The 25239-nt window shown below is 46.7% G+C and overlaps 1 protein-coding gene across 1 annotated transcript in view; it reads right to left on the bottom strand.

Moving 5' to 3' along the window:
* Positions 1-2559: 2559 nt before the first annotated feature.
* The window catches only part of URB1 (URB1 ribosome biogenesis homolog), a 39350-nt gene continuing 16670 nt past the window's right edge, over positions 2560-25239 (bottom strand). The window contains exons 16-39 of the mRNA XM_066180274.1: positions 24001-24117; positions 23226-23364; positions 22348-22518; positions 21203-21399; positions 20429-20653; positions 19725-19904; positions 18218-19079; positions 17126-17327; positions 16762-16939; positions 15584-15642; positions 15246-15439; positions 13423-13533; positions 13270-13333; positions 12377-12548; positions 11813-11915; positions 8833-8993; positions 8351-8462; positions 7953-8059; positions 7294-7437; positions 6573-6682; positions 5744-5920; positions 5167-5408; positions 3564-4163; positions 2560-2964 (exon numbers count right to left, since the gene is read on the bottom strand). Coding sequence (XP_066036371.1) covers positions 2753-2964; positions 3564-4163; positions 5167-5408; positions 5744-5920; positions 6573-6682; positions 7294-7437; positions 7953-8059; positions 8351-8462; positions 8833-8993; positions 11813-11915; positions 12377-12548; positions 13270-13333; positions 13423-13533; positions 15246-15439; positions 15584-15642; positions 16762-16939; positions 17126-17327; positions 18218-19079; positions 19725-19904; positions 20429-20653; positions 21203-21399; positions 22348-22518; positions 23226-23364; positions 24001-24117 — 4839 coding nt within the window. The 3' untranslated portion in view covers positions 2560-2752. The remainder of the gene's footprint in view (positions 2965-3563; positions 4164-5166; positions 5409-5743; positions 5921-6572; positions 6683-7293; positions 7438-7952; positions 8060-8350; positions 8463-8832; positions 8994-11812; positions 11916-12376; positions 12549-13269; positions 13334-13422; positions 13534-15245; positions 15440-15583; positions 15643-16761; positions 16940-17125; positions 17328-18217; positions 19080-19724; positions 19905-20428; positions 20654-21202; positions 21400-22347; positions 22519-23225; positions 23365-24000; positions 24118-25239) is intronic.

Genomic DNA, 25239 nt, shown 5'->3' with positions numbered 1-25239 from the left:
CTGAACCCTCCACTTATCTCTTGGACGTCTGGGGATGAGAATCCACGCCGGGTGCCACAGAATGCCGCCTCGCCCTCTGGGAATTTCCCGCTGTCACCGGGCTGCTGTCTCTTATTCGGCTACAAGAAATAAAACAAACATCGATGTATGATCTCAGCAGATCTGTTGGCCAATGGGTCAGGGCGTCTTGGTGTAAGACAAGTAGACCACCTAAAACACACAAACAATAACATATGCTGAAGAGTTACACCAGAAACATCACTACACTTAACTGCATAAATACATAAATTTTCAAACAGACAACCCCAAAAAAATTCCAGCAAAAAAAGCCAACTCTTATCACCCCTAGTCAAACTACTGAATATAATAAAAACAACCCCATGTCCAATCCCCTTAATAATACTCCAGAACATATACCCAGAACCCCCCCAAAGTTATAAAGACCTGCCTCTAGCCAAATAAAAAGGAAAAAGCCCATGTCTTGCAACCTATACTAATTCATTAACTTAAAACTTTAAAAGTTTAAAAATAAACATTAAATTTTAAATCTTTAGACAACACTAGCACGCCACAGACACCAATCCCATCACTACATGCCAAACCAAAACTTATTTCAACCTTTTGTGCTGCTGCTGCTCGGCACAAAGGTTTGTCCCTCAGCACCTCCTGAAGTAATGTTCCACGCCCAAGGCCTCCCCCAGCCCCTGTGAGATGAACTCACCATCCTTCCATGAGCCTCACCTGGGAGCCCAGCATAAACCCCTCTCCTCCCGCAGCTCCGTGCCAAACTGAGCTCGGGCTCCCCTCTTAAAGCAGTGCTGGCAGGACCCGCCCCCTCGTTATCCTTTACAGCTTCCACCTGTCCCCTCATCAGTGTGACAGCTCTCACCTGGGGCTGCTCTGTCCCCTCAATCATCCTGTGACAGCTCTCACCTGCAGCTGCTGCCAGTCCCTGCTGCTCATTTCCTGGACATTGCACTGTGTGCACTGACACGCTGGGGCACCGGGCTTTCCTTGCTGTGAATAAGGACCCCTCTGCTCCTGCACGTGCCCAAGGCTGAAACTGGGATTCCACCTCTTATAATTCCATACGTGTGAGGTTCACAATTCCTAAGGAAATTCCCCAGCAATCGTTACCCTTCATTTATTTACATTTTGTCCTTTGGAACCATTATTACCTTGTCTTTCTGTGGAAGTGTTTCAAACATTCATTGAGAGTTCAGTAGCTGGGATGGCTTGTTTATGACTTAGCTGACAAGGCCAGGGTAAATCCAAACACCCGGAATTACAGGGAAATATGGAGACAGTTTATAAATACTGCCCTCCGCTGCAACGTAGTTCTTACTTGCACATTCCCGGAGCAGATTTATTCCATCCTTTCTTCCCAAAAGCACCTCTCCAGCACAAATCCCACTTCTCGGACACAAACCAAACAGAAATCTACTACAGCGCAGCCTGGGGGGGGGCCGGGGCAGAGCCCGGGCAAGAGCCTGGGCCGGTGCTGATGCCGGGATTGGGGCCGGGGCAGAGCCTGGGCCGGTGCTGATGCCGGGGATTGGGGCCGGGGCAGAGCCTGGGCCGGTGCTGATGCCGGGGATTGGGGCCGGGGCAGAGCCTGGGCCGGTGCTGATGCCGGGGATTGGGGCCGGGGCAGAGCCTGGGCCGGTGCTGATGCCGGGGATTGGGGCCGGGGCAGAGCCTGGGCCGGTGCTGATGCTGGGATTGGGGCCGGGGCAGAGCCTGGGCCGGTGCTGATGCCGGGGATTGGGGCCGGGGCAGAGCCTGGGCCGGTGCTGATGCCGGGGATTGGGGCCGGGGCAGAGCCTGGGCCGGTGCTGATGCCGGGGATTGGGGCCGGGGCAGAGCCTGGGCCGGTGCTGATGCCGGGGATTGGGGCCGGGGCAGAGCCTGGGCCGGTGCTGATGCCGGGGATTGGGGCCGGGGCAGAGCCTGGGCCGGTGCTGATGCCGGGGATTGGGGCCGGGGCAGAGCCTGGGCCGGTGCTGATGCTGGGATTGGGGCCGGGGCAGAGCCTGGGCCGGTGCTGATGCCGGGGATTGGGGCCGGGGCAGAGCCTGGGCCGGTGCTGATGCCGGGGATTGGGGCCGGGGCAGAGCCTGGGCCGGTGCTGATGCCGGGGATTGGGGCCGGGGCAGAGCCTGGGCCGGTGCTGATGCCGGGGATTGGGGCCGGGGCAGAGCCTGGGCCGGTGCTGATGCCGGGGATTGGGGCCGGGGCAGAGCCTGGGCCGGTGCTGATGCCGGGGATTGGGGCTGAGGGGGGCCGGAGCAGAGCTCGGGTCGGGGTGGGGGGCAGCCCCCGGGCCCTCAGCGTGGGCTGGGGCAGTTCCCGGGGCCCGCTGTCCAATCCATGCTGCCTCTGGCTCCTGTTATTTACACTTAGAGCATATTGTAGGAAGCTCTGCAGCCTTTCTTTGCCATTCTGCATTGGAAAGAGGATGGATATTAACAACACACACGTCCACAAACAGTCTTTACGGTTCTTCAAAAAGTTAAAAATGCCAGTAATAAAAATGATATAATATTATGTTTCAGACTGTTCAAGAAAGTGGAAATTCAAGCTTTAATGTCCTCCAGAGAAATGTTGAATAAAATCTGTCCCCTGAGTTTGCACACAGAAATAAAATACCGATTTTTTTGATCAAACAAGTTAGGTCTGTATGAAAACAGCTGAGGAGGCTTTCATGGCTCAGTGTGATGATGGCAGAGCACAGAACATTAAAGATGGAGTGTTAGTTCCCTGAATTAACGCCCTGATGTAGCCAAATTTTTTTACAAAGAGACATAATAGTTTCTTCTCCTTGTTTCTGAGTTTCCAAGTCATCCTGTAATTCATAACCTGCACTAGTGCAGACCAATCTGACATGGGTAAGTAACGTATCTGGCTCCTGGGCTCCAAGCCACACGTCCCCGATGTAAATGGAAGTCAGGAATACAAAAACAGCTGTGGAAGAAAGATGAGAGAAAAATCAGAACAGATATTCTTCTCTTTCCACACGGTAATACCAAGCCAAGCTGTTTACCTCCAGGATAACCTTTTAAAATGGTTCCCTAACTACTTTTCCTAGATGGAAAATCTGGAGTGGCTTTGCCCATGCAAAGCTAATGATCCTACTCACAAGAGGGAACAAACCAGTTTCCTGTTAAATAAAACAGTTTGAAATCTGACCCGTCAGCTGCTATCATTGACCAGCAACAGGAATCGGCATCCAGGCCTAAGTGGACTTGTTTTTTGCAGACTATCTTCCCCCTTGAAATCATTTTGGGGTTTTTTTATACCTTTTGTTCCATTTTAGTCCTTGAAAGGGAAGTTTCTTAGAGGGAGTGTGAGTGTTGCAGTGTCAGAAAACCTGACAGTGACCACGCTCTGTGCTGCCCACCTCTGTCTCCACCCCACCAAAGACACAGCTTCTGCTTTGGGAAGCCATGAGCCTGGCTGGATATGGGAAAACTAGTTTAAAACTGGATTTAAAAAGCCATGGAATTTCCTAGTTCCTCCCACCACTGCCTCGTAACATGAGTGATAAGAACAAGACAAGGCACCTCTCTTGTCCGCGTCCTCTTCCTTCGCTGCTGACAGGCACAGGGATTTCACAGGCTCATGGAAGGTGCTGGCCAGGCCCTGCTCCTCCAGGAGCTGCAGCATGATGGAACTGAGCACTCCAAGCTCCCTGGAGAGCCCAGCTGAGGTGCTGCTGGCCTGGCAGAGCCGGGTGTAAAGCCTGAAGAGGTCGTTCCTCAGTGTCTCATCCCTGAGCATTTCCCGCGTGGTCGGCAGGTGTGGCAGGACGTGGTTCTGCAGCCACCTCAGCACTGGGGACACGTCCTGCTCCCTGAGGAGGCTCTGCCTGGCCAGGGACCTCAGCAGCCACTTAGTGACCACGTGAGTACATGCACAGGTGACAGCCACTGCCTCGCCCCCAGGTTCACCGGCTCTGAGGGTCTCCCCTCCCTGTGTGGAGGGTGGTGCTGGGAAAACAGGGTCCCAGTGGGCAAGTATGGAATTCAGATGTTCTCTGCATTTCTCCAGCTCGGACACATCCACATTTCCAGCAGTGTCATCTTCTTCCACCTCATTTTTTTTCTGAGTGTGACGATACATATGAGATGACGCTTGAGGTTTATGCTTGTCTTTAATGTTTCCTGTAAGAAGAAAACCAACACCAAAACAAACATCAGATACTGCAAAGGATTTTCCTGGTACCAAACTGCACAAGTAAGGTGCTCTCTGGTGTTGATTCAGTTGTTACAATGGTAAGCACCAGCCTCATTTAGCAGCCTCAAGGAGCCTGTGCTGCTCCAAGGGACTCCCAGAGCTCCCAGAGACTCCAGGCTGGAAGCCTATTCCAAACTGGATCACCCAGCCTGGAGATAAGAGAAGCTCCTGAAGCCTGGAGCAGCACACACACAGCCCACACACAGAGTAAGTTACAGCCATCACTCCATAAACTCCTTTGAGGTCTTTCTGAGGAGTTCTAAAGGGTGAGAAAAACTCCAGAAAAGCAAAAGGTTTTCCAGTATCCCTTAAATACATAACTTTCTTAACAGATGCAGAACATTGAAACAAACCTAGAGAAGCTTCAGTGTGCACCAAAAGCAGTTGCTGCTGCAGGAAAGCAGTGCTGTTTTAAGACCTCCCCCTCCCAAGTTCCTTGCACTTCTTGTTCACAGAGAAGTCACACAAGTCCTGAAATATTTTTCCTTTCTTCAAAAATGATGACAAGAAAAGTCAACTACTTGATTTTTGCTTGTTTTACTTACCTACACAACACTTTTAGATCCCCATCCACACTCAGAATCATTCAAACCTTTGAGCACAGAGCCTCCAGGCACTGCTTTTTCTTCTAAGATTTGATTAAAGAATACCATTTTAAAAGCCTGACATGAGATTTGCAACTAAGTTTCATTTTACAGCTCTTCCCCTTTTTAAACTGTGTTTCTCCAAAGCTTCCAAATTGTGTTAAGGTTAGAAATCACCACAAGACCTGAAAAATGCCTTGCCATTTCCTTTCCTCCTCCCTCAAGCTCCATCAGGCTGGCAGAAGGCATTAGTACTGTTTCCAGAGCAGTTGGCCTCACTTGTACTTGTGTTGGTCTGTAACAGCTGCAACAAAATACGCCCTCCTGGAAGCAGTTCAGCACTTACTGATCACTTCTTTGTTTTGGCACTTCCCAGCCAGGGCTTGCAGGTCCTCTTGCAGCTGCAGGTCTTCGCTGACAAGGCTCCACTTGTGCATCAGCAGGAGCAGCTCCCTGCTGGAGAGGACGCTGTCGTTGACCAAGAAACGCCTCATCTCCCTAAAAGCCTCAACAACAACAGCACGGTATTCCAGCACAGAGCTGAGGGTGCTGAAGAACTCGGTCAGCCTGGCCAGATCTACATTAGTCCTGCCAAAAGAAAACACAAGTGCCACGTGTTTTCCTGCATGCTAATTAATGAGTACAGTTTCTAAGCCTTACTGTGGCAAGGGCCAGGAATGAAGGATGTAGGACTTGACAGCAGCTGTGCATCACATTTTACTTTCTTTCCCCATGTCTTCAAACACCTAAATCCTCCTTTCAGAGAAATCTCGTCCAAATTCACTACTCAACACGCAAACTGAAGGCGAAAAAAGCCATTCATCAACCAGAGACAAAGAAATCCTCCTGGCCTTAATAAAGGTCAAACTGGACAGAGGATGAAATGCAAACTGACCAAAACAAAAAACAAAACAAAGACTTACCGAATATGTTTGATTAGGGTGGCCAAAACATACAGAAACTCATTTACAAGCTGAATAGGAAGGATTTTCCTCTTCTCCTGGGATTGATTCTTGTTTTCTCCCTTGTCTCCTAAATTTGTTAGCCACAGAGTATGGAGCAAGGAAATAATTTTATTTATCACCTTGTTTTCCAGAAACCTGAGAAACAAAACAAACAAAACAAAAAGCAAAACATTAAAATCAAAACTAACAAAAAAAACCCAAAACAAAATACTAACCAACAAAAAAACCCGAAAAAACCAAACACTTCTAGAAGGCAGATCCTCACCAGCAGCTGGTCCATCACCTAGACAGGGGACCCTATTCCAGGGCACTTTTGGGGCACCTGCCTGAGCCTGTCAGGGCGCTCTGCGCAGAAGAGATTTCTGCTGGATGCAAATGTACGTGAGGGAGAGGCAAGGGGGGAGGAATGTTCTAGACAGCTCAAAGCCATTGCTGTGCCACTTCCCGTGCAGCAGGTCCCGTGACAGGACGGGATCTGAGGCTGTTTGAAACTCAGAAGGTAGAGACACCGATTCCAGGTGCCAGTTGGCTTTCTCGGTTTTTCCAGCAAGCGTTTTCCAAATCACGAAGCCCCCCCAGCATCATCCCCCTCCTACCACAACCTGAAAGCATCTCGATTCTGTTTTTGAAACTCCAAGGGACACCTCAGAGTTCAGCGAGTTCTGCCCGTCCGGCCCTCGGTGCCCCCGGCTCCCTGCCTGTCACCCTTGTTTTCATACTCACTCACACAGTTATTCTGATGTTGACAGTAAAATTGTTCCCATTTCTCCTGTACTTCTCTGCTCACCTTTGCTCTAAGCTGTGCAGGACCCACGTGAGGAGGCCGTGATCCTGGATCAGCTCATAGGCAGCTCTAGTGACACGGGCAGCACTTTGTAATATCTCCAGAATACGGCTCTGAAACAGAAAATATAACTTGTTCTTTTACAGTCAAGATCTAATTATCTAACTTAGAATTAGCAACTGGACCGGCATCTGATCAGCTTCAAGGTGACACGAACACCAGCTGCTCTCAGCGACTCCAGGGGAGGAAAGAGGCTCTCCGTTCAAAGCTACTCTCACGAGGAGTCTTCAGGCAGCGAGAGGATTTTGTCCTTTTGTCCAAGGTTTCGATACCCGAACCGCTCAGGGCGGACGCTGCCGAAGCCGAGAGCTCCCGGCACGTGAGCTTCCCTCCCGCTGAAGCGCAGTTCAGGTAACAAACGTGCTGCCTGTGGATGGAGACCCACAAAGGAGAAAAGGCCCTGACAGCAGGCACAAAGGCACGGTGCCCACGTGAGGCTCCGTGATGGCAGCAACCTTTTCCAGTTTCAGGGGACAAGGCTGCGATCGGTTTGGACACAAGCAATTATCTCCCCCTCCACACGGACACAAAATCAACAAGGAACAGGTTTTCAAGAAGGCAAAGGCAGAGTCAGCTGCTCCTTTTTGCTTTGGCCTTGAGATCTCAAAGCCATGCAGACTTCTGTACTTTGGGGTTTTTTGGTGCTTTCTTTTTAAATTCTTACCTTGGAGCCCTCATCACACAAAGGACTGTTGAAAAAGGAGAGAATGACCTGGAAAATCCTCTGGTAGTCATAGAGCTCATAGCAATGTTTGTCACGAAGCCCTTCCCCAAGAAATCTGAGGATCCACTCACGCTCTGCTTTGTACTGGAAGCCACAGAAATACCATCATCAGACATTTAGACGTTGCCAAAGAATACCTGCTCCTAAGAGTACAAAACTCTGGTTCCCTGTGGGTTCCAGCTCAGGGCTTACTACAGCTTCTTCTGGACTTCTCCATTTCCATTCCTTCCAAATTCAATCCCTAACATTCATCAGGAACAGTCAGACTGCAGCCCAAACATGCAGTGCAAATGAATTGTAGAAGCTGCTGTTCCTAAAACACTTCAGTGGAACTCAACATTACTAATCTAAACTCAGAGATGAATGTCAGCTAGCTGGGGTTGAATATTCTGTTTATTTTGCTCACAGAGCAATACGCAGCGTAAGTCGTTGTGTGTTAGTATTAAGAAAACAACACAACCCCCATAGAAATAGCAGTTTTAATCCCAATATGAAACAAAAGAAAGATGCCTCTAATTAACCACCTATGGAAGAATGAGATTTCCTTGTATTTTAATGGCTTTTTTCTATAAATTTCTCAAGAATTACTGGACTCTTACCTCAAAATCAAAACTGTAGAAAAGCTGGAAAAAACCTGGTACTTTCCTCAGGTCCAAGTACTGGTGTGACAGAAGGAATCTGTTTACCTTTATGTACATGTGCTCCTCTGTGAAGAGAAAAGGGTGGCAGTGTGGAAGAGAACAATGTTCCCAATCCACAACCACGAACAACAAATGGAAGCTGTACTGTGCAGTGTTCCAAGCTGGGAGAACAGCGCAGGAACTGCAGAAGGCCTTTGCTCTGAGGCTCAGCGTGTTGCTGGCCATCCCTCCCCTTCTCTTCCCCAGAATGAAAAGCTCAGTCAAGAGTGTCTGAGCACAAAGCAGGTGGGGAGATCACCATTCCCCAGGGTTCTGCTTTTCACCCCAGCAGTGACACACGCAGGAAGTTCCAGTACCTGGCTTCAGGATCTGCTGTGCCACACGAGCAATGTAGAGGGTCAGGGAGAAGGTGAACCTGAGGTTTGGCTGCCTGATTCCATTCTGCACTGCATCCAAGAGATACAGCAACTGCAAGAGCCCAGGGAGAAAAGCCTGAACCATAGCCCACACAAACACAACAGGAGTGTGAATATATAAATCAGCTTCTGGGACGTTTCACAGGCCTTATAGGTCAAATATTAACTCCATGGGGATTTCATTCCTACAAGCAAAATTCCCAAGAATTTCTAAAACACATTTCCCACTTTCTCTGTCCATGGACTGTAACAGGAGGAAACACAAAGCAGTAGAGGATAAACGATGGGGGAGAGGATGAAAAGCTTCTTTTAGCTGTCTCACCACAGGCATGCAGGTGGATGAGCGAGGCAACACCTCTCCCACACATGTGCATGACCTACAAGGTCCCACCTGCCCAACTGGCAAGGGAGCTGAGCCTTACCTGGCTCTTCTCTCGAAAGCGAACCCCTTCCAGATGGGATCGGAAGGAAGCCAGGACGGAATACGCAGCTGCTCTCATGTTGGAGTCGTAGCTGCTCAGGGCAGCCACCGTGAGACCCAGGGCATTGACTTCCACAAACTTGTGACAAGCCACCACACACTCTGTGAGGGGACAGGGGAAAAGAAACAGAAAGCACCCGGTGTGTTAGCACTGACTTGTCCCAGTGTGTGTAACAGCACTAAAACCCTTAGAAGTTCATGAGCTCCCATTTCTGGCTCTACCCCCACAAACCACGACCTCAGCGCATGAAGGCTCCTCCAGAGGATAAAGGGCTTCAGCAATTCACTCTGAACAGGTATTTAATTGAAACCTGAGCTGAAATTCATGGGGCTGCTCTCATTTTTGTGAGACAGAGCTGATCCTGCCCACTAGGCCATGCAAAGCTAGGGGTAAAGTCTGTAAAGACATCTTGTATCTCACTGTTTCAGTGGAGTGGAGTACAAAGAACAAGAGGGAGAATCCATCTCTCCAGAGTATTTTTGGGCGCCTGAAAGACCAGCACTAAAAAGCTTCAGTAACAGAAAGGGTGGGAGGGTGACACATAAATAGCCATAAACCACAGACTCTGCTGCTAAGGCCTGCTCTGAGCCAAGCACTCAGCTGTACCCCTGAGCCCTTCTGGGTAAAACAAAATCCAGCAATGACCAGAAATCAGCCCAACACAAAACAGGAAACACACCCTTCAATGTAACATTTATCTTCCACAGCAATTTTGCCATCAGGATTTGGAGTTTCTCCTTTAAGGGCTTGTGTTCTGCATGCTTTGAAGGGTTGCTGCCCTTTCTACCCATCCATGGCTAGAAATGACTTGGTGTGAACCTTCCACCTTACGTCCAGGAATGGAGCACAATGGCATCTCATTATTATTTTACCAGGTACAAATGTACTGTGAGTTTAGCAATAATATTCATGCATTTTCATGTCATTCACACCAAAGGTCAAGAGGAATTTTCTAGAAACAGATTTTCCTATTTAAGAAGGTGCTGCAACATTACTGCCAAGTACCTACATTTGGTCCACTGAATTCCTCCCCCATCACTGCCCACACAGACTAGTGTGTATATATATATATATATATATATATATATATATATATATATATATATATATATGTATATAAAATTATGTTTAAAAAATCATAGATTATTTCTGTCCCTGCCCCAGCACCTGGGCTATTTCTCTTATCTTTTTTTCAACTACTAGAACTACTAAGATTCAATTTCATGCCTGGCAGTTTCTTACTGCCAGCTCTGCTGGTTATGGGCCAGGTAAAGCAGGGTCTCCACTACCCCACCAGCCACGGCCATTTGTCCCAGGGCCACCACTCTGCTCTCCTTCAGGCCGCTGCTCTGAGGAACTGCGGATGTGTACTAACCATTCACACTGTGGAGTAGTGCCACAGAATGAAATCCAAGGTTCTCACGTTAACAGTCCACAGGAAGATTTATTTGGAAAACTTCCCTTCACTGAAAACATGCAGTGGTAATGTTTTCCATCCTGCTGCCCCTGGAGAATGTGTTCAACAAGTAAGGTAAAATAACAAGCTCTTATTAGAAAAGCACCCCAATTTAATTATATGCCTGACATACAGCTTGTTTAAAGGACCTTGAGAACCAGGATGGAAAAGCTTACCACAAGATGCCTATCAGAGCTAAAGGTAGATAGAGCTTGCTATCTGCCCAACACCAGAGTTTCCTCAGCGAGCACTAAACACTGTGCAAGAAGTCCATGTTAATGTATTCTGATGGCACTGTGCAGCCAGGACAAAGAGCAAATAAACAAAGAACTGGGAATTCCAAGAGCAGCTGGCATGGCTTACAAGCACCATGGGACTGGGACTCAAACCACTTGGGCCCTTTAAAAATGCCACTCTTAGGACACAGATTCTCACTCTGTGTGGAGAAGCTAAGAGGGCTATTTTGTCCTATCCAGGTTCAGATTCAGAACAGCCACTGACTTTACAACTCCACAAGGACATGATGTACAGCAATTCCCTCAACCTTGGTGCTCCACACATCAGCAGCCACAGACTGGCTGCAGTGCTGCTAGGCCTGCAACAGACACCAAACCCCTTCCTCCACAGGGTGGGTGGTGCTGGCAGAGTGTCCTTTTCCCAGCTATCAGAACTAGGTTCCAAAGACACCAGCTGTCCATGCTCTTCATCCCTGTGTACCTCAAAGGTCCAGCATTAACTGGATTGTCAAAGATCCCTCCAACTGCAAAATGCCAAATAGCTCTGGTATCTTTTCTCCTCAGAGGACCTAAAGACAGTTCTTCTCCTGCTGCCAGGATTACACAGAACAGTCCATAGCTAAAGACAGGCTAAGCACAGCCAAACAGGTGTTGTACTTGCAGGGGTCTGGGTGAACTGGACCAGTCTGAAAGGACTGTAAATGTGATTTAATGACAGCCTGCCAATTGCTTCTAACATTATTGCTGTGGAAAGCCAAATCTAGCTGTAACTACACAGTGCTTAACCATAACCAACACAGGGAGAGAGCTGTTTAGGAAATCCCTTGGGCTTCTTTTCTCCCTTTGACCTCTGAGGGCTCTCTCCATGGACAGTGTGTCCATGGAGTACAGCAGGGATGTGCCTGTGCAAAGCCGCATCATGTCAGACAAGAAACTTGCTGACAGTTCAGAGCACCAGCCTATTTCCGAAACACACTGGCCTCATGCCCACCTGTCTGGTGGAAAATGAGTAGGCTGAAGTTTTCCTGTTCTACAACCACAGCCTGTAACAGGCCAGATCTCCAGCCAGCTCAGTCACAGCCCTCACAGTAGTTTGTTTCTTCCCTCTAAAGTCAGGCACAAATTCCGTGCAGTATGAGCTCTTAGATCAGGGATAACAGAGCTCCAGGTACTGCTCCTCCAGCAGAGCAACCTGACACTAAATACCGAAGCAAAACACTCACTTTACCTGGTCTGGTCAGTTCACTGAAGAGCTGAAGTAGAAAACAAGGATCATAGAAGTCATCAAGGCTCTTGACTGTTTCATCTTTATATAGTGACCCTTGTATCCCCTGAAACCAAATCCAAATCAGTATTTGTAAGGAACAACACCTCATAAAATATGATGCAACACAGGGTGAGACATGCTTGTGTTTAAACCTGGCTTTCACTATGAGAGTATATCCACAACTACTTCCCCTGACCAGCACCAACAGTTACAGAAGCATGTCAGCAATCTGTAAGAAAGGCTGGAGAGCCCATTGCCAATGGATCCTTGGGCTGTCCAATCCTGGTCTCACACACATGACAACCTTTGCAACGCACAATCACCCCTGCTGACAAGATGTGGCCCACATCTTGCAATTAATTTGAGAAGTGCTCTTAAAGAACTAACTCCAGTCCTCCCATGAATTGAAACTGCTCTCCTGATGGAAACAAACTGCAGTGTGCTGCATGGAGGCAAGAAATGAATGGCTCAAGGCTCTTTCTGCGTATCCAAAGGGTAACCATGAATAGGCTGAACCAAAAGCACCTGTGATGGCAGCAGCCGGCGATGCTGAGGGAACGACAGAATCGTTTTCATCATCTTCTCTCGATCCAGCAGACACAGAATCTCCTCCATGCTTGGCTGCTGCCACAGGGACTTCCCCAGACTCTTACAAGTCTTGTGATGCTCCACAGCAGCTGGACCCCACAGCAGGATCCTTAAACATTGTTAAAAGTAAACGCATTAGGCAACAGAGCCAAAAGCACTTACAGAGATCAATCAGTACTGAAATTTTGTCTTCCCTTGTAGTTATTACCCGGTGGAGCTTGAAACTAGAACACGTTTCCCTGGCAACAACCTTTCCACCCATGCCAAAGCTTTTCAAATTTAGTCTGAGGGTGTCTCATTCACTCTGCCCTCCACTGTCCATCCAAGTCAGACTGTACCCAATTAAGAGGCACTTATGGATTTAACCTGTGAGTGCAGGTAAAAATTACAGCAGCTGCATGAAGGGACAGGGATCCAGACCTGCCTCAGCCAGTGCTCTTGCACTGCTGCTGGTATTTCTGCTCCTACCTCCAGGACACAAAAGTGTTTGTGAAGGAGGCAGACCAAACCACAACTGTCGGCAACAGACTTTCCTGTGGAGTGCTTGAGCACAGGAAAGGGCAAAGTCCACTACTGACCTATGTTTCAGCCTCCCATCTGTGAGGAGACCCCTGAAGTGAGTCCCAAGTAGGGAGAGTGACTCCAGGAATGAGACACTCCTTCATCTACCCCACAGACACAAAGAAGTCTGGGCAACAGAAGAGAATTACATTAGGAATAGGAAATATGTAGTAAAAATGTTTCCAAAAGCAACATTCACCTTTAGGTTTGACTTAGTTGTGAGATCATCTGTGTGCAGTTTGCCGAACAAAGTACGGTGTTCAACTTACCGGGAGTTTAGAAGGCTTTGGTTATTCTTCTCATACAACTGAAGCAACAGCAGTATCTTCTGATCTAAAACCCAAGATTGAACCCAAAGTTAGTGATCCGTGGAGACAGGAACAAGATGCAGAAGAAAGTGCCTTTGCCAGGCTGACACTCACCCACGGTGCTCAGCGTGGCCCCGTAGGCTCCCAGCAGCACTGGGAGGTGACTGCTGTCACAGAGAGAAGGGCTGAGCTGCACAGCTGTCAGCAGAATGTCCACCAGCGCCTCTGGAACAAGCACAGCTTGAGCTCTGCAGCTCTCAGTCACACAGAGCACAAATTAACACCCCAAGACCCACTCCAAATGGATGCACACACAGCACTGGACATTTTACACCAGCATCTATCCCTAGAGACACCACAGACCATTCCCCCAACAGGCTAAAGGGTGATTAGGATGCATTTAATTTAAGGGAACACCTTAAAACAGTATTCCCAAGCTGAACACACACATCACTCAGCCAGGCAAGGTCTCCAGTGTGAAACACACTACCCTGCAGAAGCTTCCCATGCATACACACCTGCTCTCTGGTTAAAAAGGAGAGCTGTGCCCTATCTTGCCACAACTCTGCTCCCTCCTCCCCCAGGAGGGCATCTGGAATGAGCTCAGGAGTTGCACAGAGAAAGGCAGACACCCCAACATCCTCCCCAAGGACTCGAGAATTCACAGCAAAAACTTCAAAGTCCGCAGCCCAGCTGCAGTAAATATCAAAATGCTTCTGCATTGTTCCAGCAGGGCTCCTTACTGGAGGTGGTTTGTGAGCCACAGAAACTCTGGCCTGTGGGGTACGAAAATGAAACACCTTTGCTCTGTAACTAACTGAGAAGCAGAAAATATAAGCAATTCGGTTCCTCGAAAGGCAACAGGCCGTCTGTAGCACACTCAAGACTTGACTCCAGATTTCTCCACTCCCAGACTCTGAAAAGGCCTGGGCTTTGACCCTAGTTATGTCCAGGAATATAAAACGCATGTCAAAACTGAAGAGTTCCTAAAGTACCAGCCTGAGCAAATGCACTTGTGATACCAAGCTTCTGGAATACAGCAGCTGGCCTCCAAGAATCCACCCTGCTGAGCTACAGAAATACGCTCTAAAGGTAAGACACGTACATACATACAGTAAGCAGTAAAATCTACTCCTTATTTTTAATTTCACTAAATTGGTGACTTCACAAGAGCTTTTTTTCTCTTTTCAGGCGTTTTAAAAGTTGAAAGCATGTTAACGTGTTGCTTATCAATAAACACAAAATTTGTTACCAACATGCTGCCCTGAGAATTCCCTCCCTTTTCTTACACAGCTCCTTCAGTCACTGAATCTCGAACCCCTGTACAGTGGAGAAAAGCTGAGGTCTATGTAGATTAAAAGTGGTTCAAGGTCAGGCAGGATTTCAGTTGCCAGTGAAGAAGAAACAAAGCCAATCCTACAACATGAACCAGCATCCAATTTACATTCCTTTGGAAGGATATTCCTCATCAAAGGTTGCAGTATAAAATACATGTAAATAAATTGCTATTTTTGATAAAACTTGCAAAATCAACTTTAAATCTCCTGTATTGACCTATTTTAAAACAGGTTTTAACATCACAGGACCTATGTGCACTTCAGTGATCTTACACTAGCCATCTCACAGAAACGAAAGAATCAATCCAAGACTTAACTGGATTAAAAAGACCAGAAAAACAAACAAGCAAAAACCCAAACCAAAATAAAAACCCAAACCCACCTTTCAGTAGTTCTAAAAACAGAAATGTTTAAAACTAGCATTAAATGAACGTAATATCTCAATCCAAGCAGAGGTACAATTTAAATGCCAATACTCTGGAACTGTTAATAACTCTGCAAATATTTACATGGGTGGGTTTATTACTGGATGGAGAGAATATAATGTAAGAAGACAAAATTAACTGTGTTTAGTATGGGAAGAAGATGATTAAAAAATACCTCTTGTCTGGATATTCATGCCATCTTCTTCTCGTGACCTCAGGATGGCTGACAGAAACAGAGAGTGCTGTGTGACCATCATGTGAAGTTTGGAGAGCTTGATTAACCTCTGACTAAGTGAGGATCCCTCCTTGTAGAGCAACTGGATGCCAACATTCAGCACCTTCAGAAATGTTTCGTCTCTGTAACGGTACCTTTGGGAGAAGGATCACAGAGATGTCAGATCCCAGCCGAACCCAAGGAAACCTGTTTGAAATTAAAAGCTGTTTAAGAAATGAGAACTTGGCAAAGAAAATTAACTTAGTAAAACCAAAGCAAAATAAAACGAAAACACTTACTTGAGTCCTGTCTTCACAAGGCTGCACCAGTCATCTGGGTCCACTTCTTCAACCACACACTGTGTGCAGCAAGTAAAAACAGGTGTTGGTTTACATTTGGCACACGGAGTTTCTCCAGCAATTTTTGTTCAAGGGACACACTAAGAACATGCAAGCCAAACACTCACGTGGGACGATCAGAGGATAACAGGGAGAAAAGTTCTTGGGCACAACAATCCTAACTCCTGGTTCAAAGGAAACTGCAAGTGTTTTGTTGGTCTGGGAGCAGGGGAACATAGGGGCTGTATGTAATTAAAAAGCAAGCTGGGCTGTAAGTTCCAAAAACCCAGTGGCTCAAAACTCTTCAAACTCCTGAAGTGTGAAAGGAATCACAACTTGACAAGTCAAAGCAAGCGACAGAGTACTAGGTTTTTGTGTGGTTTAGCTAACCAAGCTTTGCACGTGGCACACGGGGTGGCTGGGTGTAGGTGTTCCTTAGAACTGATGTGCCCTGAGGAGCTGGGAACCACAACAAACCAGTCACTCTGGAGAAGACTGACAGCTGCACACACCAACAGTCCTGGGAATGCAGGTGCCAACCTCACCAGGCTGGAAACACCCTCAGGACTGCGGTGGCCCCAGGGCCTGCAGCATCAGCCAGGTCCTACAAGGGAGTCTCAGCAAAAGCCAGTGAGAGGGCAGAGGCATTCACTGCTCAGAGACCTTCAGTGTTATGTGTCACAGGGATCTGTGTTTACTGAACTCAAACCAAAGGAAGAGTACAGAGGGAGCGCCCAAGTAGTGTTCTTCAAGATCGAAGTCTGGATTTCTATTTATGATCAACCCGATTTCTGCCCCAGACTTCAGATGGCATGGCAGGTGGGTCTTGGCAGAGGTATCTCTATCACCCTTTTTTAATGAAAGAAAAAATAAAAATCCACTGGTAACCTTTAATTTCTTACTCCTAAATACCCTAAATTCCTATCTTCAAAGAGGATTCTTACCATCAAGAACATAAAACTGCTTCATTTAAAGAATTCTCAGGACTAAGTTAACTCTGCAAAAGGTATCAAAAGCCCATGGAAACCAGATTCCATAAAACTGGAAATCAAGCCCAATCTATACTTACAAAATCTACAGCTGCCCAATCACACTTACGCATACAGTCCCACTGTGGCAAAGCAGGTAACAAGTCTCACCAGTAATTCCTCTAGCCTCAGCAGCATGGACCTCTCCACTTCTTGCTTGCTTTCATCTTTACTGCTGCTGTACATGGCAACTAACCCCTTCATGCAGGCTGACAAGAGATGTCTCTGCCAGGAACGCAGCTCCTCTGAGTTTTCAAGCACTCTGGATATGGCATCTGCCACAGCCCAACTGCAGAGAGATAAGTATTAAGCTTTTTATTAATGTTTTAACTTGCTTTTGTATATATTAAAGATGTCATGCTGCCAAAGCGCAAAGCAATGGTTTCTCTGAGGAGAGGATGCCGTTACTGCTCCCATTCCTATCACAGTGCTTCCCAGGACAGAGCCTTGAGGGAGGCACACACATACTGCCCACCTCTGCTCATTTCCTGCTCTCTCCAGAGCAGCAGGAAGCTGGTCCATTAGGTTGTGCAGCCCTTTGCTTTCTGAAGGTGGCAACAACTTTGAAAGAATTTGCAGTTTCACAGTGGCCTCACTCGATGCTCCGGTGTCCTGAATCCCAGTGCAGAGCTCCTTCCACAGGGCTTTCCTCAGGACAGGTGGGACAGCTGAGACAACTGTTGGGAGAACAGAGGGCACAGGTTCCACCACCTGCAGCTGTTAAGTAACACCACACTAATCCCAAATCACTTTCTGATCCAGGCCCAGATTATTTAATTTCTAGGCAACGGTGCTAGAGCAGCTGCTCATCTGTTACAGAGAAGTGCTACAGAAAGGCTCACTTCTCTACCCATCCTCTACTTCCCAGGGTGCTGACAAGGTCTTATCACTGCTTGACCTTGTAGGTAGAGCTACAGCCCCAGTCAGCCTGTTTCCTTTGCTATTTACATTTCTGGGCAATAAGAGAAATGAAATTAAAGTGATCCTGTTCCATCCAGTTGAATCCTAACTCATCGTTTTGCTGGTAGAGAATTTAACACACTTGTCCGTAGATGTAACGCTGCTGTGGGTTTGGAAAGTTCTGGACTGCCAGCTTAGGAGGGCATTACCGTAGCCAGCCCACATCGGGAGATCTGTTTTAGAAGAAATCTTTGGACTCTGTAGAAGTGAAAGCTCGGGTTCTGGAAAAACCATCTGGCTGTGGCATTGGACATTCCAGACACTCTTTTATCCATGCTTGAGCAAACGGTTTTACCTCCTGCACTAAACCAAGAGAAGCCCAATGTCAGATTTTCACACAAACTAAGCATTAAATAAGGGCTTCAACAGAGAAATCTGGGCAGCAGTAACTGCAAGAGCACTTGGCTTCAGTCTAACAGCCAACCCTCAGAACAGCTCTTCCCCTTTAGTGCTGCAGAGATATTTCCAAGACAGTCATTAGAGGTCAGACATCTAAGTTTTATCACCTTTATCTACTGTGTGAAGTCCCCAAGACCTTAAGGGCAGCAGAAGCTAAACAGGGAATTTGGCCTCCTGAATCACAAGCAGGGGTCAGTGGTGCTTTTACCTGTGGAAGGTCGGCTGAAACCATACTGGTCTCTGCACTGCAAATACACATTAACGAGTGGAAGAAAGCTCTCCATGTGTTTCCTGAGGTACTTCCCAGTGGCACTGCTCAGACACCAGAGCTCAAACTGCAGCAGGTGAGTTCTGGAATGCTGGATCAGCATGGCCACAATGGCCAGGGAGGTGTGTGAGCACTGGGCAAGGCAGTGAGCCTGCACCTCAACACCAACTGTGAGAGCAAGGACTGGCTCACTTTGGAGAGCCTGAAGGAAAACTTTCTCCAAATCTTTGCTGGCCGATGCTGACATCAATTTCCCCAAAGCTTTAATGTGCTCTGTGGATAGCAGAAGCTCTCCTTGCTGCGGATGCCTTTGGTAGCTGTCTGTAAGGAGCTGCACCAAAATTTGTCCATAGAGGCTTAACTGTTTCCCTTTTTTAGGGGATTTTTCAGATTTCTGAGCAGTCAAGCTCATCTCAGGAAGTTGCAGCATGGTTAAAGTGATCTCCTTCAGCTGAGCTGCAGTCATGTACATGTGCAGCTCCTCTAGAGCCTGCAGCTGGTGAGACTTCCTGGAACAGACCTGGCTTCTGCTCTTCCTCACAGTCTGCAGCTCCTCCAGGACACTTTTTGTGATAGCTTCAAAATACTTGGACAACACATGTCTGTGATCTGTTGAGATGCTCTGCAGGATGGGGGCAGCTGTTCTGAGCAGCTGAAGAACCCCGGAATTGAGGTGAGCTGACAGGAGCTTCACAGTGACAGGGTTCAAACCAGGCTGAGGAATAGAGCGCAGTTCCAAGGCCAGGAACCAGCTCTCCAGGGTAGGATGTCTGAAAATCAAGGTAAGTGTCTCCTCCAGTGTCTGCAACAAACACAGGTAACAGTATCTCTGAATGGATTACCACAGTGCAGGGTAAAAAAGAAACTCATTCATCTGCCTATTTTCCACAGCTTGTCAATTACAATTACTGAACATGAAATTGTCTACTAGCTGGCCAGAGGATAAAAAACATTAACGAATTACAAGCATATAGGTATTATTCTCCCAACATTTATGCTGTGGGATTGATGGAGTTATACTGAACGTTCTAGACATGTCTAAGCTCATTTCCAGAGGAAAACTGAATATTCTGGGGCTCATCAACGCGTTCTAATCTCCACCAACTCACAGAACAGATGAAAGACGGAGAAAAATTCATTCCTCAAGTACATAATTTTCACAACAAGGTTTTACACAGGGCTGAGGGAATACATGTTTTTCTGCAGAGGTGATCTCTTTCAGGATCTCTCCTGACTGTGTTCCAGCTCAGGGGTGAGATTGTGGGCGATGCAGCTAGGTCACGTCTCCGGACAGTACTTTTGCAACTCGGTTTTGCAACACAGTCTATGTTCCTACATTCTCCTCCAAGACCTTAACAGCACCTCCCTGTTCAGCGAAACTATTCCCTAGAGAATCAATCAAATCCAAGTTTACTAACACATGCCTCTGTATCAAGGGATTTGGTACCTTGTCATTTGAAGACACTTCTGTCACCAGAGACTCCTCATCCATAAAGAGATCTGACTCAGCTTGATCCTCTTCCCGTTTCTGTTGATGATCCAGCTTTATTCGATTGCCCCGGCACAAGAAGATGCTCAGCATGTCCACATAGAGGTCAACGAGTTGAGGACCCAAAGTTTTACCAAGCTATGGAAATAAAGACATCTTAGACGTGCAGAAGAGAGGAGAAAGGGAGCAGCAGGGTAATTATCCAACAGGAATAGGAGTTAACTAAGAACTACTTAGATGACAACCTTTTCTATGGGATGGAACCACCTCCCTGTGTAGAAACCTGATTGTAAGAGAAGTCTCAGGTTGCCAAACAAATATTGATAGATTTTCATTCATACTCTGACATTTGGAGTTACACAGGCCAGTGAATTTTAACTCTCTGGAAAGGCTTCTTTGGAAGTCTCAGGAGCTGGATTAAAATCTCGAGTTTATTTGCACTCGCACTGATCTGTAAGGTAATCCAAGACTCCTCAATAATCAGAAGAACTGACATTTGTCTACAAAATAGGTGCAGTTTTGTATGGTGCTCCGTAGCCTCAGAGCTGAGTACAGAAAAAAGAGCTACAGAACTGGAACCTAAGTTTTAACAGCCAAGTCATTTGTACCTTCTATATTAAAATAAACCAAACATAACCACGTTATTACACTATTGCTCTTACACTGCTGAAGTTCTCCACTGTGGATTTCAGGTATAGCAGCACATGCTTTACTCCCAACAAAAGTTGGTCAGGTGGGGCCAAGGAAGCCAAGTCTCTCAATTTTGCCTGAACAGCATCTTCTAATAAGGTATTGCTTCCTCTCTCATAGGCTCTCTTTAGCAAAGTGCTAAATACGGAATCCAGTGCCACAGGAGGTTCTTCACTTACTTCCTTGTGGTTTTTAAACTGTTTAAAGTGAAAAAAAGCGTAAGAGAAGAACAATGATGAGTATGAAACAAGAACATCTTCAGCAATCTTTGCTTTGAGATGATCTCTGAGCTGAACCTGGACTGAAGTCCCAGGAGCACCAGTGTGCAGTCCTGCTAGAACAGAGCTGGCCAGCAGTGTCCCCAGGGGAATCTGTAGTGTTCACTGCTGGCCTTACAGAAAAACTTACACCAAACCCAGTCCAGGGGGCCCGTGATCCCCAACCCAACCCAGGGGGAGCTCCAGGCACTGTGAACTGAAACACAGCACACATCAGGCTCTGCTGTGCTTGGTCAGGAGTCTATGTAAGACCCCTGAACCCTGGTACCACCTCCCAAACACCACAAAGACCTCTTGTGTCATCAGAGAAAAGCCCTGGAGTAAATTTGTGTCCCAAAACAACCAACAAGAAATACAGAATTAGTTCAATAAAAATGTTCTTTTCTGATGGAAATGTAACCTCTAGAAACTGCGAGGTTTTTATAGGAATACTGGCTCAAGAATTCAGTGACTTCAGGTATTCCATACCACATGTTCCTGAGACTGCTTGGGTATCCAGAGTTTATAGTATTGGGTGAATCGGCAGAGCTGAGGATACTTTGCAACTTTCAGGGACTTGAGATCTTTATCATAGAGCTGGAACATCAAGCAGAGAGCAAGTGGTTCTCTCTGAGAGTGCAGGAGGTCAGTGAAAACAGCAACAAGGTATTCCACGATGTGTGCTCCTAGAAAAGTAAAAATAAATTAAACTATTAACATGAGCACAGACACTGGGGCAACCCTCATTCCTTTGGGCCTCGGCAGCAGCCCACAAAGCATCACTCAGAAAAGTATTGAATAAGATCAAGAAGTGTTTGTAGTGACCTAGACAAATGTTCCTGACCACTGAGATACCTGAAAAATCCTCCACACATCAGTACTTGCTGAAGTAAATAATCCACCCTCACTGTGTTGTGCTAAATATGCCTGTATTTCAACAGCAAAACACCCCTGCCAAGCCCCACCTCAGCGAAGAGCTGATTTGCACCGGGGGCACGCACCCCAGTGAACGTGTGCAAGTTAAATAGAATTTTCTTTCAGAACTGGGACTTTCAGTCCACCCCCGGTGCTACTCGATCGCCAAATACACCCAGAGAACGCAGTGAGGTGCTGTGGAGTTGGCAAGTCCTGCTCCAAGCCCGCCTGATGCTCCTGGCACTCCAGCGCTTTCTTCAAGGAGGTGGCAGAACTTTGCCATCAGAGCTTCATTTCTGAAATAGTTTTCTTTGGAAAATGCATCCATTTCCTATTTAACAGCGCAGTCCTCTCTCCCTGATCTCGGAAGAGCTGCCTACAGCCATGGAAACCACTTTCCTCTCCTGGTCTCCACACTCTGTCCTTTAAAACACTGTGTTACTGAAGCCAACTACCTCCAGACCCAGACTGTCCATGCAGGGACAGTGTCTCTTCTCTTCAAGGTCAGGGGAAAATGGCAGAAGCACCTACAGAGCTTCAATGCCTCTCTTGAGCAAGAAACACCATGGATTTGAATCTCCTTCTGCTTGCAGGGAAGATAATGTCATGTCTTAAGCTAAAAAACGATAAATGGTAAAAAAATTATTAAAAATGGGTAAAAATGACGCCACTTCTCACTCCACTGGTAGAAATGACACATTAAACCAAAAAATCTGTACCTGTTCCAGTTTCAGACTGAAGCAACAGCATATTCCTGGCTTCTAACGCAGCAGGGACAACAGCACTGAAGGGAAATGTTTGGACAATCACATCTTCATTTAAAGAGAGCCCGATTTCTTCATCTAAGCCATCACTGCCCTCGATCAGGACATCCACCATATCCAGGACATCTAATAAGTGAAGAAAAAAATCTAAGCAGAGGATCCAGACTAACTGGAAAAACAACAGAGGCAGAATGCAACACTCCAGGAATACAAGGCATTTTTTAAAACCCTATTCCTCAAAAAAAAAAAACAAACCAAAGAAAGGATGAAAGCCCCATTTGTCACGCAATACATGGTTAAGTGCAACACAAAAATCACAGCTGAACTTCACTCTGCCTGTCAATGCTGCTGTCCAGCACAGGCTGCCCAGAGAAGCTGTCGCTGCCCCTGGATCCCCGGCAGTGCCCAAAGCCAGGCTGGATGGGGCTTGGAGCACCCTGGGCTACTGAAAGGTCTCCCTGTCCATAGCAGGGGGTGGAACTGACAAGCTTTAAGGGGCCTCCCCATCCAAACCATTCTGGGATTCCATGATTCTATGAACAGCCCCAGGCAGAAGGACTAAATTTCCATTTGAGTTCAAAATGCTGCTGCAAGAGCATGAATAGAGACTTCAAATACTGTTAAAGTGGCACAACCACATCAGAAATTACTTTTGGGGGTTAAAGTGGTAACTGCACCAACTTCTACTTCTGATACCAAGTTCACGTGAAGGGCTGAGTCCTGGAGGTCCTTACTTAACAGGATTTCTATAGTTATCCATCCCCAGTTTGCTTACTGGGGATAGAAAATGTAGCCCCAAGTCGTGGAATTGTGTTTGAGGAGTCACCACATACCATCAATGTGAGAGACGGGGATGCTGAGTTTATCAGAGTCCTGTTTAAACACGGCAACCTGGAGCATGCTGGCTTCCTGCACCAGGTCTGCTGCCTTGTCTGTGTAGGGATAGGGCTTTGTCACCAGCTTCAGCAGGATCTGTCAGCAAAGGTGGAGAGGAAGGTAAGTGCGCTGGCTGTCAGGCGCAGGGGAAGCATATGCTGCTAAGAAAGACCGTGTGCAAAAAGTGGTTGGAAGATGGGCAGGTTTTAGAAGGACAACTTCCATATCACTTCTGCAGCATTCTGTCTACGGTTCCTGCTCTGCATGGGAGTGGAAAAAAGAAAGGTCCACTGCAATTTGGCATCCAGATTGCTACCACAGACTGAGTCCCTGGGGAGACCGCACTGGAAATGAAGCACTGGGCATTCAACATCCTGAAGAGTAACAGCAAGTGTCAGCTTTCCTTGTAAAAGACCACAATTCACTGAGGTCTGATAATTTTGGCACCTAAAGAGGAGATAAAAGGTACCACACATACGGCTCTCTACACTTATACCAACAATGCTGTAATAAGAACTGATCCTTTTGGATTGCATTTTCCTGCAAATAATTTTCCTGTCCTCCCATTCGAGACAAGAATGATGCCACCTCTGTATAAAGAACCCCAAACAAAGCTTTTCTGAGAATCCATTCACTGGTCTTTGACAGGTTTCTCAACAACAGAACAAAATCTCTAGTTCCCACCAACATTATTCTTTGCATTGTTTATCCAGCTAATTTGAACACTGTTACCCTTTCCAAAAACTGAATCACTGCTTCCTTCTGATCTTCTTTTGTATTATCCAAATGTTCCAGCCAAACTGAAAGTTCCTTCCATGTGTACTCAAACACTCCACTGTCACGTAAAACCTGTCCAGGAAACAAAGGGGGAGGTGTGTAAATAAACCTCAAAACACCTCAAATACAAAACTCCAAGAGATGCAGATCTTTTCGTATAGTAACTTCGTGATCCCTTCTTTTGGGAAAGAAAAGAGGAAGAGCAGGTCGATGAAAAGAAGTACCTGCCACTCTCCTCACCCCCTCAACTCAAGAGGCCTTTTATTTCCACTCACTCGTGGGACTTGTCACCTGCACAGTGGACAATAAAAACCTTACCTCTATAATTTCTGGAAAGCAGGTTATACTGCTTTCAGAGGGTTGTACATCTTCATGTCATCACAGGCAGAAAAAAAGGTGCGCCTTAAAAATAGCCTGTAGGACAGTTTTAGAAAACTACTGATCTAACAGAAAGAAAACCATCGCTAAATTAAACCTGATTCAGGCTACTTGTACTTAAAACAATTAGACAGGTGGATAAACAGTCACATAAATGAGCAGTGGGTTGTGACCACAGCAAGGCCCAGAGAGATGTTCAAGTTGCTGGGGGTGGTGATGTAGACCCAGATACACCACACCCAAGAGACATACGAGGCTTTGACATATCTAGAAATTTCCCCCACTTTCCTACTTTCTAAATTCAGGCTCTGACCTCAGCCACCCGAACCAGGAACTTGGTGACCCTGTGCTTCAGCTTGACAAGCAAGAAAGGAGGAGGGAGAAAAGAGGAAGGAACTGGAGTGACACTATGGTTAAACTCCCTGCCCCTTACTCTCAACAAGAGAGGAAACCTTGCCCACCTTCCTGACTCTGGCACCTATATTAAACGACTGCAATTACACAGGATCAATCTGTGCTTTTGCTCCTCTCCACACACAAAATAAAAGGAAACTATCACAACTCATTTGTTCTACATTTACTCTGTGTACAACACCAGCAACTCTAAAAATAACTGCTGCTTACGTGAATCTGACAGGGTAATTCATTTAAATAAAGAAAAAATGAAGGAAAAAGGATTCATTTTAATGTATAAGTCCTTACCATCTATTCTTAGCAGCCTTTCTGCAGACATAACTGCCCTAACCTCCCTGTTCCTGAATTCCCTTCAGAGAAAATGCAATGGACTGAAGTGGAAAGCGAACACGAGAACAAGTC

This window comes from Chamaea fasciata, unplaced genomic scaffold (genome assembly GCF_029207755.1).
Source record: "Chamaea fasciata isolate MVZ Bird 193981 ecotype frontalis unplaced genomic scaffold, bChaFas1.0.hap1 SCAF_3, whole genome shotgun sequence".
NCBI classification, from domain to species: domain Eukaryota; kingdom Metazoa; phylum Chordata; class Aves; order Passeriformes; family Sylviidae; genus Chamaea; species Chamaea fasciata.
The sequence above is the reverse complement of the archived record's forward strand: the minus strand, read 5'-3'. Positions and strand labels throughout refer to the sequence as shown.